At 32.4% G+C, this 14,392-nt stretch overlaps 2 protein-coding genes across 4 annotated transcripts in view; one reads left to right on the top strand and one right to left on the bottom strand.

Annotated features, from left to right (window-relative positions):
- The window catches only part of LOC119605085 (ubiquitin-associated domain-containing protein 1), a 48,511-nt gene extending 47,120 nt beyond the window's left edge, over window positions 1-1,391 (bottom strand). For both annotated transcript variants that reach the window (XM_037958024.1, XM_037958023.1), the window contains exon 1: window positions 1,259-1,391. The gene's annotated coding sequence lies outside the window, so the exon portion shown is untranslated. The remainder of the gene's footprint in view (window positions 1-1,258) is intronic.
- LOC119605084 (poly(A) polymerase type 3) lies at window positions 1,385-13,935 on the top strand. Of its 2 annotated transcripts, none has more exons than XM_037958021.1 (9): window positions 1,385-1,905; window positions 4,284-4,489; window positions 4,571-5,367; window positions 5,530-5,726; window positions 5,793-6,007; window positions 6,070-6,481; window positions 8,071-8,304; window positions 8,368-9,262; window positions 13,794-13,935. In XM_037958021.1, exons 3-8 carry the CDS (start codon window positions 4,590-4,592, stop codon window positions 8,587-8,589), a joined length of 2,058 nt encoding a protein of 685 aa, XP_037813949.1. In that variant the 5' UTR covers window positions 1,385-1,905; window positions 4,284-4,489; window positions 4,571-4,589; the 3' UTR covers window positions 8,590-9,262; window positions 13,794-13,935. The 2 variants fall into 2 exon arrangements, with proteins under 2 accessions (XP_037813949.1, XP_037813950.1); XM_037958022.1 differs by lacking the exon at window positions 1,385-1,905 and adding an exon at window positions 2,451-2,581.
- Window positions 13,936-14,392: the final 457 nt, after the last annotated feature.

Consider the following 14,392-nt stretch of genomic DNA (forward strand, 5'->3'; position numbering starts at 1 on the left):
CTAACTAACTAACTAACTAACTAACTAACTAACTAACTAACTAACTAACTAACTAACTAACTAACTAACTAACTAACTAACTAACTAACTAACTAACTAACTAACTAACTAACTAACTACTACTAACTAACTAACTACTAACTAACTAACTAACTACTAACTAACTAACTAACTAACTAACTAACTAACTAACTAACTAACTAACTAACTAACTAACTAACTAACTAACTAACTAACTAACTAACTAACTAACTAACTAACTAACTAACTAACTAACTAACTAACTAACTAACTAACTAACTAACTAACTAACTACTAACTAACTAACTAACTAACTAACTAACTAACTAACTAACTAACTAACTAACTAACTAACTAACTAACTAACTACTAACTAACTAACTAACTAACTAACTAACTAACTAACTAACTAACTAACTAACTAACTAACTAACTAACTAACTAACTAACTAACTAACTAACTAACTAACTAACTAACTAACTAACTAACTAACTAACTAACTTAACTAACTAACTAACTAACTACTAACTAACTAACTACTAACTAACTAACTAACTAACTAACTAACTAACTAACTAACTAACTAACTAACTAACTAACTAACTACTAACTAACTAACTAACTAACTAACTACTAACTAACTAACTAACTAACTAACTACTAACTACTAACTAACTAACTAACTAACTAACTAACTAACTAACTAACTAACTAACTAACTAACTAACTAACTAACTAACTAACTAACTAACTAACTAACTAACTAACTAACTAACTAACTAACTACTAACTAACTAACTAACTAACTAACTAACTAACTACTAACTAACTAACTAACTAACTAACTAACTAACTAACTAACTAACTAACTAACTAACTAACTAACTAACTAACTAACTAACTAACTAACTAACTAACTAACTAACTAACTAACTAACTAACTACTAACTAACTAACTAACTAACTAACTAACTAACTAACTACTAACTAACTACTAACTAACTAACTACTAACTAACTAACTAACTAACTAACTAACTAACTAACTAACTAACTAACTAACTAACTAACTGACTAACTAACTAACTACTAACTAACTAACTAACTAACTAACTAACTAACTAACTAACTAACTAAATAACTAACTAACTAACTAACTAATTTGTTACTATTATTTTACTTAAAAAAATCTTTCATAAAGTGATTCCCCCTACTTTTTACAAATAATAAAACTCACCCGTATTTATGATTTTTCATTCGCTCCAGAGAAACTCACCTTTTGCAACAGTGCTGCCAAGTTTTCAACACACACTCTGATTGAATTTTTGTATGTGTATTTTGTATTCTTTCTTATCGTGTTTTTACTTTTCTGCAAACGAAAAAGAAGCGTTTCTATAAAATTACGCGATTTTTAATATTAAATTATTAGCAGTAAATGTGTTAAAATTTTAATTAAATTTTTAATAAACATGTAAATAAATGTTTGTTCTTTATGAATTAATAGAAATAAAGTGTTAATTTAATGAATTTATATTAAAAAAAATCAAGTGAAAAATTCCCATTCGAAGGACTGGAGAAGAAAAAAAAAGAACATTAAATTTTTTTTATAAGAAAAAGCAGTGGCTTGAAAAAAAAAAAAAGAAACGAAGCAAAATATAGAGAGAAATAAAGAAGAAATTAAATGCGTGGATAGCAAATGAGAAAAAATAATAAGCAAAAAATAATAAAAGTAAAACGCTTTGTAATGTTTATGGAGGCTATAAGAAAATAATAAAATAAAGAAAATACATTGGCATTGCAAAAAACTAAAAGAAAAGAAAGAAAAATTATATATACACACATGCATACATACACATAATAAATAATTAATACAAAAAGAGGAAGGTAAACAAATAAATATATAAAAAATGTTTCTTTATCAATAAAAAAAATTCTAAGTTATTTTGAGTTGAGTTCAGTGAAATACAGATTTTTCTTAAAAATTAAGCTATTTTTATATTTTCCAAACTTAGTTTAGGGGTTGAAAATGTTGTTAACAAAAATATATCTGTTCCTGATGTTTGAGTGCAGGTGCTGGATAATGGAACGAATTTTTGTTATTTATTCCCTGTTTTATCTCTTCTCTCGGCTGCATAAACAGGAAGTTATAAATGTTGTATACAACAATAACAACACCAATAAACGAGAGTAATTTGTTAGTGTTGGAGTGTGTGGCTGTGTACATTTGTCTTGTCTCTGTTTACTTGTTAGTTTGTCTGTCTGTCTATTTGTCTTATTGTTAGTTCAGTTTTACATTATCTTCTTATGTTTCTCCTCTTATCCGGAAATTCTTGATCGAAATAAAATACAATAAATGTTAATTGAAAATAAATACATAAATAAAATGGGGGAAACCGAACATGAGATTTCAATTGTTATTGGGGATGCATAATAAATATGCGACTCAAAGGGAAAAAACTATTTCTGTTTTAGATTTTCTAACTAGACTAAACATACTAATATGATTCAAAGAGTTTTTCCCGGAATAGTGACTCAGTATATTTTTGTTGACAACTAAATGGTAAATTGTGTTTCCCAATTTTATAATTGGTCAAATAAATACATGAGTTTTTTTTTACTAAAAAATTGTGACAAATATTCTTAAAGAAAATGTTGACAATTTTACTAACACAAAATTGTGATAAATTTTAGAACTGAATTAGAAGTCATCTAGGACTGAAATAGAAATGAATTAGAATTAAACTAAAACTGATATAGAACTAAACTAGAACTGATCTAAAAGTGATTTAGATAAGAACTAGAAGGGAACTAGACTGATTTCGAAGGAATGAAGAACCGAACTAAGTAGAACTTAAACTGAAGAAGAATTGAACTAAAACTCAACTAGACTGATTTCGAAGGAAAGAAGATCCGAACTAGAACTGAACTAGAACTGAACTAGAACGGAACCAGAACTAGAACTGAACTAGAACTGAACTAGAACTGAACTAGAACTGAACTAGAACTGAACTAGAACTGAACTAGAACTGAACTAGAACTGAACTAGAACTGAACTAGAACTGAACTAGAACTGAACTAGAACTGAACTAGAACTGAACTAGAACTGAACTAGAACTGAACTAGAACTGAACTAGAACTGAACTAGAACTGAACTAGAACTGAACTAGAACTGAACTAGAACTGAACTAGAACTGAACTAGAACTGAACTAGAACTGAACTAGAACTGAACTAGAACTGAACTAGAACTGAACTAGAACTGAACTAGAACTGAACTAGAACTGAACTAGAACTGAACTAGAACTGAACTAGAACTGAACTAGAACTGAACTAGAACTGAACTAGAACTGAACTAGAACTGAACTAGAACTGAACTAGAACTGAACTAGAACTGACTAGAACTGAACTAGAACTGAACTAGAACTGAACTAGAACTGAACTAGAACTGAACTAGAAACTGAACTAGAACTACTAACTGAACTAGAACTGAACTAGAACTGAACTAGAACTGAACTAGAACTGAACTAGAACTGAACTAGAACTGAACTAGAACTGAACTAGAACTGAACTAGAACTGAACTAGAACTCAACTAGAACTGAACTAGAACTGAACTAGAACTGAACTAGAACTGAACTAGAACTGAACTAGAACTGAACTAGAACTGAACTAGAAATGAACTAAAACTGAACTAGAAATGAACTAGAAATGAACTAACTGAACTAGAACTGAACTAGAACTGAGCTAAAACTGAGCTAGAACTGAACTAGAACTGAACTAGAACTGAACTAGAACTGAACTAGAACTGAACTAGAACTGAACTAGAACTGAACTAGAACTGAACTAGAACTGAACTAAAACTGAACTAGAACTGAACTAGAACTGAACTAGAACTGAACTAGAACTAGAACTGAACTAGAACTGAACTAGAACTGAACAAGAACTGAACTAGAACTGAACTAGAACTGAACTTGAACTGAACTAGAACTGAACTAGAACTGAACTAGAAATGAACTAGAAATGAACTAGAACTGAACTAGAACTGAACTAGAACTGAGCTAAAACTGAGCTAGAACTGATAACTGAACTAGAAGAAGACAACAACTGAGCTAGAGTCAAATTACAACTAGAACTCAAATGTTGTTCAAATTTAAAGATTTTTCTACAGTAGGAGTTGGCAGTTTCATATTTCTATTGTTTATCAAAATAAATTTCCTTTATCCACGCTTTCATATTTATTTATGTTTATTATTGTTATTCTTACAGCAACAACTACATAGTTAAAAACTCAAGAATTGATGAAAAAGATTTTTTTTATTTAAAATAATTAAAATAAAAAGAAACGCATTAAATTAAGACGCAGCAGAACAAGTAAGAAAAAGAAGATAGCAGCAATATTTTAGATTTTTTTCTATACAATAAACATACTTAGATAATAGGAAAAATTTTGCAAACAATTGCCTAACTAAAGGGTAAGTTTGAAAAAAAGCTTATCAATAGTAAATTATAATATATAGGTATTAAACAAAAGAAACATTTCTTTTACTTAACAGTAAGACAAACTATAGAAACATGTGGAATTCGGAGGCGCGACAACAGCAGCAAAATGGTGTTACTACCTCAACATCCAATACAATACACAATTCTTCTGGACAAAATGCACAGAATAATGGTGGCAGCAATGGTTCGTCACAGCAGCAGGCCAAACAGCTGGGTATGACTTCAGCCATAAGTTTGGCGGGACCACGACCAGAAGATTTACAAAAAACTGAAGAGTTACGCAAGGCTTTAGAGCCTTATAAGGTTTTTGAAACTGAAGAAGAATTGAATCATCGCATGGAAATACTTGCCAAACTTAATACTCTGGTCAAGCAGTGGGTTAAAGAGATTTCATTAGCTAAGAATATGCCCGAAGTGGCGGCCCAAAAGTTGGGTGGTAAAATCTATACCTTCGGTTCGTATCGTTTGGGAGTTCACCATAAAGGAGCTGATATTGACGCATTGTGTGTAGCACCACGCAATATAGAACGTGCTGATTATTTCACATCATTCTTTGAACTGTTGAAAAAACAACCTGAAGTAACCGAATGTCGAGCCGTTGAAGAGGCTTTTGTACCGGTTATAAAAATGAATTTCGATGGCATCGAAATTGATTTACTTTTCGCTCGTTTATCTCTCAAAGAGATACCGGACGATTTTGATTTGCGCGATGACAACCTATTAAAGAATTTGGATCCACGTTCGGTGCGCAGTTTGAACGGTTGTCGGGTGACAGATGAGATATTGTCGTTAGTACCGAATATAGAGAATTTTCGTTTAGCATTGCGTTCCATAAAGTTATGGGCTAAAAGTGAGTAAAAGGTTTTGAAAGAGTAAAACAGTTTTGTGGAATAATAAGTTAAATGGAAATTCATAAATTGTATTTAGAAATTTGAAAAGTATCTAGGAATTTTATTACTTATTTACAGTTCTTTTTAATTTGTTACGATTTTCCTTTTATTTCCTTTTTCAGAACATGGCATCTATTCAAATTCATTGGGTTATTTTGGTGGTGTTACTTGGGCCATGTTGGTGGCTCGTACCTGTCAATTGTATCCGAATGCCACAGCCTCCACATTGGTTCATAAGTTCTTTTTAGTTTTCTCACGTTGGAAGTGGCCAAATCCCGTCTTGCTAAAACATCCCGATAATGTTAATTTAAGATTTCCCGTAAGTAGTTTCCGCACTCTACAACTACTAGAACAACTAACATTTTATTGTCATTATTAAATAAAGGTATGGGATCCTCGTGTTAATGCCTCAGATCGTTATCATTTAATGCCGATTATAACGCCAGCATATCCACAACAAAATTCCACTTTTAACGTTTCGGAATCAACAAAGAAAGTTATATTAATGGAGTTTAATAGGGGCATGTCGACAACAGATGAAATTATGTTGGGCAGAGCTTCGTGGGATAGATTATTTGAGGCTCCCAGTTTCTTTTATAGGTAAAGCACTACACTTCTTTCCCCAACATATCATTTTATGATTCTGTTTTCTTTCTCTATAGATATCGCCACTTTATTGTTTTATTGGTTAATTCACAAACCGCCGACGATCATTTGGAATGGTGCGGTCTGGTCGAGTCTAAGATACGTCTCTTGATTGGAAACTTAGAGCGCAATCAACACATTTCATTGGCCCATGTCAATCCCAAGTGTTTTGATCATAAAAAGGGCAATAGTAATAGTAATAATTCCTGTTCGCAAAATAGCAGTAGCGGCAATGAAGATGATAAATCTCAAAATCCTGCTACAGCAGCTGGTGGTAATGCAGCTCCTGCTGCCGGCCAGGCCTCATTATCTACATCGCCCTACTGTTCGATGTGGTTTATTGGTTTGGAATTTGAACGGACGGAAAATTTAAATGTTGATTTAACCGAAAGTATACAGAATTTTACAGAGCATGTTATACAGCATGGTGTAAGTATGATTAAAATTAAGAAATGGTTTTCAATGTTATTCAGAAGAAGATTTTAAAAGTAGTTGTAGTTTAGTCTTAGATAAGTTGTAGTTCAGAACCCGAACAATTCTACTTAAGTTTTACTGTAGTTTCAGTTTAGTTCTAGTTCATTTCTATTCTTGTTCTAGTTCAGTTCCAGTTCAGTTCCAGTTCAGTTCTATTTCAGTTCTAGTTCAGTTTAAGATCAATTCTAGTTTAGTTTAAGATCAATTCTAGTTCAGTTCTATTTCAGTTCTAGTTCAGTTCTAGTTCAGTTCTAGTTCAGTTCTAGTTCTAGTTCAGTTCTAGTTCAGTTCTAGTTCTAGTTCAGTTCTAGTTCAGTTCTAGTTCAGTTCTAGTTCTAGTTCAGTTCTAGTTCTAGTTCAGTTCTAGTTCTAGTTCAGTTCCAGTTCAGTTCTAGTTCAGTTCAGTTCTAGTTCAGTTCTAGTTCAGTTCCAGTTCAGTTCTAGTTCAGTTCTAGTTCAGTTCTAGTTCAGTTCTAGTTCAGTTCTGGTTCAGTTCTTGTTCAGTTCTTGTTCAGTTCTAGTTCAGTTCTAGTTCAGTTCTAGTTCAGTTCTAGTTCAGTTCTAGTTCAGTTCTAGTTCAGTTCTAGTTCAGTTCTAGTTCAGTTCTAGTTCAGTTCTAGTTCAGTTCAGTTCTAGTTCAGTTCTAGTTCAGTTCCAGTTCAGTTCTAGTTCAGTTCTAGTTCAGTTCTAGTTCAGTTCTAGTTCAGTTCTGGTTCAGTTCTTGTTCAGTTCTAGTTCAGTTCTAGTTCAGTTCTAGTTCAGTTCTAGTTCTAGTTCTAGTTCAGTTCTAGTTCAGTTCTAGTTCAGTTCAGTTCTAGTTCTAGTTCTAGTTCAGTTCTAGTTCTAGTTCAGTTCTAGTTCAGTCTAGTTCAGTCTAGTTCAGTTCTAGTTCAGTTCTAGTTCAGTTCTAGTTCAGTTCTAGTTCAGTTCTAGTTCAGTTTCGAGTTCTTCATTCTAGTTCAGTTCTAGTTCAGTTCTAGTTCAGTTCTAGTTCAGTTCTAGTTCAGTTCTAGTTCAGTTCTAGTTCAGTTCTAGTTCAGTTCTAGTTCAGTTCTAGTTCAGTTCTAGTTCAGTTCTAGTTCAGTTCTAGTTCAGTTCTAGTTCAGTTCTAGTTCAGTTCTAGTTCAGTTCTAGTTCAGTTCTAGTTCAGTTCTAGTTCAGTTCTAGTTCAGTTCTAGTTCAGTTCTAGTTCAGTTCTAGTTCAGTTCTAGTTCAGTTCTAGTTCAGTTCTAGTTCAGTTCTAGTTCAGTTCTAGTTCAGTTCTAGTTCAGTTCTAGTTCAGTTCTAGTTCTAGTTCAGTTCTAGTTCAGTTCTAGTTCAGTTCTAGTTCAGTTCTAGTTCAGTTCTAGTTCAGTTCTAGTTCAGTTCTTGTTCAGTTCTAGTTCAGCTCTAGTTCAGTTTTCATTCTACTTCAGTCCTAGATCAGTTTAAAATCAGTTCCAGATCACTTTCAAATCCTGTCGGATCTAGTCCAGTTATATTTAAAGATTTAGTTCAGTTCCAACGCTGTTTATTAACTTATTAATCTTTCACACTTTTTATAGGTCAACATTAAAATGTTAAAGGAGGGCATGTCCATAGAGGCCCGTCACGTCAAACGCAAACAGTTGTCACAGTATTTAGATGCTGATTTCTTGAAACGTGAACGTAAATCCATGGACAGTCACAATAGTTTCAATAATGCTATACTGGCCAATCGCAAACGGCTCTCCAATGAGATGCAACAGAAAGAAGGCAGCAATGGCAGTACTGTCAAGCGATCACGAGTCAGTGAATCGGTAGGTTTAATAGGAATTTCTAGTTTATGGACTTTTTTTAATTTATTGTTGTTATATTAATAGCAGGAAGATAATTCAAATGCTTCTAGTGATGCTGGAGGTGGTGGTAATACTACACCCACCACACCCACTTCACAGCAACAAACGGCACCAACATTTAATAAACAACAGCAATCAACGACGCCACAGCAGGAAGAGGTTTCCGATAATAGTAATGGAGGCAACAGTAATAGCAATAGTAATACGGCTTCAACACAACCCACAGCTGAAGTGGCATGTTCGTGACCGCCGCCAACTATACCGCTGGCCTCACTACCCCATTCACACTTATATCCACCCACACATACGTTGCTGACCCATGCCACACTACCGCATCATAATACACAGAAATTTCGCAAAAACAATAATGCTGCTGCAGCTGCCAATTCCAATAGCATTTTTTGTCAACGTTTAACCTCCTCCTCGGCTACGTCGTCCTCCTCTTCTGCTGCTGCCTCCTCCTCCTCCTCCACAAGTTCTTCTTTGTCTGCCTCGGCGGCGTTGTCGTCGTGTAATGCAACGTCTTTGTATGGTCGTAATCCAAGACGTTTATCAGCCACTTATAATCACAATAGCAATCATCTGTATCATCAACCACATCATCTGCATCATACACAACAACAACAACAGCAGCAACATCATCATTTGCAACATCATTCTTCAAACTCTTTCATGATGACGTCGTCTTTAAATACACATAATAAACACAACAACAACAACAACAATAATAATAGTAGCAGCAGCAACAACAACAATACCAATATTAATAATAACAACAACAATTCCAGTAATCAAACCAACAATAGCAACAACAGTAACAACTCTAACAATCATATAGTTGATCTTGTTAATGACGATGATGATGTTGATGAATTATTAACAACTGGAACTACAGCTACAACAACCACAACCATAACTTGTAAGTTTATTTTTTTTGTATTTAAAACCAGATTTTTCTTTTCTCAAAAAAAAATTCAACATATTTTTACGATTGCTTCTCTTTCCCATCAAATACTTCCAACATTTCTCACTTCACCTCATTACTCTGCTTTGATTTTTCATCAATATTTGTGTGTTTGTTGTATTCTTTGTGTTGTTTTGTTTCTTAATCAAATTTCTTGCTAAACATTATAGAACTCTAATCAGATCATTTAGCAATTCTCATCACATCAGCACCTCTTAATATCTCTTAACATTTAACTATTATTTATCTTTAAATATTTCCTATTTTTTTATATAAATTTACAATTCTATTTACCAACAAAACATCTTTTAGGACAACTTTACTATTTTTATATAAAATATGATATATTTTTTTATTAATATTTATTATACGAAAAACTTTTTTATTTTCTAAAAAACTTAAAAAAATAAAAACAAAAAAGAGCAAAAAACAAAACAAAAAAAAAATCAAAATCAAAAAGTTTTTTATGAAAAAAAGTACAAAATTTTTTACAATTTCAAAACAAAAAATTATACAAAAAATTATATATTTTTAAATAAAAAAATAAAATAAATCAAAAAAGAAAAGTATTAAAAAAAAAGAAAACAAAAAAAAAACTTAAAAACCCAAATTCAAAATTTTTTATCTTTATTATTTTTCTTTTCGATTATTTTTTATAATTAATTTTTTTGGTTGGTTTAGGGTTTTCATTTTAATTTAATTATTTTAAATTGCTTTTAACATATTTAAAGAATAATTTGTTACACTATCAAATGTTTAAATTTTCAATTCTACTAAAAATGTTGGTTTAGGGAGTGATTTCATTCTAGTTTTGTTGCAATTTCAGCTCAGTGCTAGATTAGTTATAAATCAGTTCCGCAACAGTTTCAGATCAGTTCTAATTAAGCTATAGTTAAGTTCTGTGTTCTAATTCATTATTGGTTCAGATCTAGTTCACTTCTAGTTCAGTTCTAGTTCAATTCTACTTCAGTTCTAGTTCAGTTCTAGTTCAGTTCTAGTTCGGTTCTAGTTCAGTTCTAGTTCAGTTCTAGTTCAGTTCTAGTTCAGTTCTAGTTCAGTTCTAGTTCAGTTCTAGTTCAGTTCTAGTTCAGTTCTAGTTCATTTCTACTTCGGTTGTAGTTCAGTTCTAGTTCAGTTTTAGTTCAGTTCTAGTTCAGTTCTAGATCAGTTCTAGTTCAGTTCTAGTTCAGTTCTAGTTCTAGTTCAGTTCTAGTTCAGTTCTAGTTCAGTTATAGTTCAGTTATAGTTCAGTTCTAGTTCAGTTCTAGTTCTAGTTCAGTTCTAGTTCAGTTCTAGTTCAGTTCTAGTTCAGTTCTAGTTCAGTTCTAGTTCAGTTCTAGTTCAGTTCTAGTTCAGTTCTAGTTCAGTTCTAGTTCAGTTCTAGTTCAGTTCTAGTTCAGTTCTAGTTCAGTTCTAGTTCAGTTCTAGTTCAGTTCTAGTTCAGTTCTAGTTCAGTTCTAGTTCAGTTCTAGTTCAGTTCTAGTTCAGTTCTAGTTCAGTTCTAGTTCAGTTCTAGTTCAGTTCTAGTTCTGTTCTAGTTCATTTCTAGTTCTAGTTCATTTCTAGTTCAGTTTTCTTTCAGTTCTTTTCAGTTCTAGTTCAGTTCTAGTTCAGTTCTAGTTTAGTTCTAGTTCAGTTCTAGTTCTAGTTCAGTTCTAGTTCATTCTAGTTCAGTTCTAGTTCAGTTCTAGTTCAGTTCTAGTTCAGTTCTAGTTCAGTTCTAGTTCAGTTCTAGTTCAGTTCTAGTTCAGTTCTAGTTCAGTTCTAGTTCAGTTCTAGTTCAGTTCTAGTTCAGTTCTAGTTCAGTTCTAGTTCAGTTCTAGTTCAGTTCTAGTTCATTTCTAGTTCAGTTCTTTTTCAGTTCTTGTTCAGTTCTAGTTCAGTTGTAGTTCAGTTCTAGTTTAGTTCTAGTTCAGTTCTAGTTCTAGTTCAGTTCTAGTTCAGTTCTAGTTCAGTTCTAGTTCAGTTCTAGTTCAGTTCTAGTTCAGTTCTAGTTCAGTTCTAGTTCAGTTCTAGTTCAGTTCTAGTTCAGTTCTAGTTCAGTTCTAGTTCAGTTCTAGTTCAGTTCTAGTTCAGTTCTAGTTCAGTTCTAGTTCAGTTCTAGTTCAGTTCTAGTTCAGTTCTAGTTCAGTTCTAGTTCAGTTCTAGTTCAGTTCTAGTTCGGTTCTGGGTTCAGTTCTAGATCAGTTCTAGTTCTAGTTCTAGTTCAGTTCTAGTTCAGTTCTAGTTCTAGTTCAGTTCAGTTCTAGTTTAGTTCTAGTTCAGTTCTAGTTCAGTTCAATGTTCATTTCTAGTTCAGTTGTTCTTCAGTTGTTGTTCAGTTCAAGTTCAGTTGTAGTTCAGTTGTAGTTCAGTTCTAGTTCTAGTTCAGTTCTATTTCCGTTCTATTTCAGTTCTATTTCAGTTTCTAGTTCAGTTCTAGTTCAGTTTCTAGTTCAGTTCTAGTTCAGTTCTAGTTCAGTTCTAGTCAGTTCTAGTTCAGTTTAGTTCAGTTCTAGGTCAGTTCTAGTTCAGTTCTAGTTCAGTTCTAGTTCAGTTCTAGTTCAGTTCTAGTTCAGTTCTAGTTCAGTTCTAGTTCAGTTCTAGTTCAGTTCTAGTTCAGTTCTAGTTCAGTTCTAGTTCAGTTCTAGTCAGTTCTAGTTCAGTTCTAGTTCAGTTCTAGTTCAGTTTCTAGTTCAGTTCTAGTTCAGTTCTAGTTCAGTTCTAGTCTAGTTATAGTTCTAGTTCAGTTCTAGTTCATTTCTAGTTCATTTCTAGTTCAGTTCTTTCAGTTCTTGTTCAGTTCTAGTTCAGTTGTAGTTCAGTTCTAGTTTAGTTCTAGTTCAGTTCTAGTTCAGTTCTAGTTCAGTTCTAGTTCAGTTCTAGTTCAGTTCTAGTTCAGTTCTAGTTCAGTTCTAGTTCAGTTCTAGTTCAGTTCTAGTTCAGTTCTAGTTCAGTTCTAGTTCAGTTCTAGTTCAGTTCTAGTTCAGTTCTAGTTCAGTTCTAGTTCAGTTCTAGTTCAGTTCTAGTTCAGTTCTAGTTCAGTTCTAGTTCAGTTCTAGTTCAGTTCTAGTTCAGTTCTAGTTCTAGTTCAGTTCTAGTTCAGTTCTAGTTCAGTTCTAGTTCAGTTCTAGTTCAGTTCTAGTTCTAGTTCAGTTCTAGTTCAGTTCTAGTTCAGTTCTAGTTCAGTTCTAGTTCAGTTCTAGTTCAGTTCTAGTTCAGTTCTAGTTCAGTTCTAGTTCAGTTCTAGTTCAGTTCTAGTTCAGTTCTAGTTTCTAGTTCAGTTCTAGTTCTGTTCTGGTTCAGTTCTAGTTCAGTTCTAGTTCAGTTCTAGTTCAGTTCTAGTTCTAGTTCAGTTCAGTTCTAGTTTAGTTCTAGTTCAGTTCTAGTTCAGTTAAATGTTCATTTCTAGTTCAGTTCTTGTTCAGTTGTTCTTCAGTTGTTGTTCAGTTCAAGTTCAGTTGTAGTTCAGTTCTAGTTCTAGTTCAGTTCTATTTCAGTTCTATTTCAGTTCTATTTCAGTTCTAGTTCAGTTCTAGTTCAGTTCTAGTTCAGTTCTAGTTCAGTTCTAGTTCAGTTCTAGTTCAGTTCTAGTTCAGTTCTAGTTCAGTTCTAGTTCAGTTCTAGTTCAGTTCTAGTTCAGTTCTAGTTCAGTTCTAGTTAAGTTCTAGTTCAGTTCTAGTTTAGTTCTAGTTCAGTTCTAGTTCAGTTCTAGTTCATTTCTACTTCGGTTGTAGTTCAGTTCTAGTACAGTTCTAGTTCAGTTCTGGTTCAACTCTATATTTGTTTCAATTCGGTTTTTGTTCGATTCTATTTAAGTTCTAGTTTAGTTTTTATTCATTTCACATCTATGAAGGTTCGAGCTCTGTTTTAGTTTTCATCAAGATCAATTTAAATTAATATATAGTTTGTTTGTACATCAGTTCAAGTTTAGTTGGGTTTATACAGATGTCAATTCCACAGAAGTTAGAAATTGGTTTAAGTTTCGATCAGAAGTACAAGTTCTTCCCTGGAGAAACGACTTTGTAGTATATGATTGCTGAGTTGAAATATTTGTGAGATTAGAATTCATATCATTATGAAGAGAATATTCGATGGTCATGGGAACAGTGGATTGCAGTGGACACTGTTGATTTAAAGTTTGCCTTCCTTATCATCCGAAGTATTCTATTTTATCAATATTTCATTAATTTGATTTTATTCTTATGACACATTAAAACCTTCAGTTACAAAGAAGTTACATATCTTGACTGGTAAAAGTTGAAAACATTCGTAGTTGTTTACTTATTCAAAACATTCAGTAGAACTTTTTCTAGGTCTAAGTGGGTTTTTGTTATAAGAAAAACTTAAGAAAATCGTAAGTGCTATCGTACATCTATTTTTAAAGTACTTTTTAAGTTTTAAAAGTAGTTAATAAAATATGTAAAGTGAATAACGCCACTAAATATTTGTATTTTTTTCTTTTTCTCTTTTCCGTTTACTTTTTTTTACAATTTTCTCCCAACAGTGTAATAAGGCTTATCCAATTAACCCCCCCAAAGTAGTATAAGGATCTAGATATAAGGACTAATGGTTTAAAGCCACATTAATTAAATACAAAATATAAAAAATTAAAGAAAAAAAAATTGGAAAACATTTTAAACAAAAAGGTAAATATTGGGGAAATTGAATGAAATAATTAAGTTGCAAGTGATCTCTAGTTCAACTCTAGTTTAATTATATATAGTCAGTTCTAGTTCAGTTTTAGTTCAGTCTAGTTCAGTTCTAGTTCAGTTCTAGTTCAGTTCTAGTTCAGTTCTAGTTCAGTTCTAGTTCAGTTCTAGTTCAGTTCTAGTTCAGTTCTAGTTCAGTTCTAGTTCAGTTCTTGTTCAGTTCTTGTTCAGTTCTAGTTCAGTTCTAGTTAAGTTCTAGTTCAGTTCTAGTTCAGTTCTAGTTCAGTTCTAGTTCAGTTCTTGTTCAGTTCTTGTTCAGTTCTAGTTCAGTTCTAGTTCAGTTCTAGTTCAGTTCTAGTTCAGTCTAGTTCAGTCTAGTTCAGTTCTAGTTCAGTTCTAGTTCAGTTCTAGTTCAGTTCTAGTTCAGTTCTAGTTCAGTTCTAGTTCAGTTCTA

Source organism: Lucilia sericata, unplaced genomic scaffold (genome assembly GCF_015586225.1).
Source record: "Lucilia sericata isolate MDLA Ls3-8-SP2 unplaced genomic scaffold, ASM1558622v1 Contig000456F_arrow, whole genome shotgun sequence".
NCBI classification, from domain to species: Eukaryota; Metazoa; Arthropoda; class Insecta; order Diptera; family Calliphoridae; genus Lucilia; species Lucilia sericata.

What these genes read in the sequence shown, in the direction of transcription:
- LOC119605084 (XM_037958021.1), top strand. Translation starts at nt 4,590, where the DNA reads ATGTGGAATTCGGAGGCGCGACAACAGCAGCAAAATGGTGTTACTACC. An exon ending in CATAAAGTTATGGGCTAAAA is followed by an intron (nt 5,368 to 5,529) that starts GTGAGTAAAAGG and finishes TTCCTTTTTCAG; the next exon opens with AACATGGCATCTATTCAAAT. An exon ending in GCTCCCAGTTTCTTTTATAG is followed by an intron (nt 6,008 to 6,069) that starts GTAAAGCACTAC and finishes CTTTCTCTATAG; the next exon opens with ATATCGCCACTTTATTGTTT.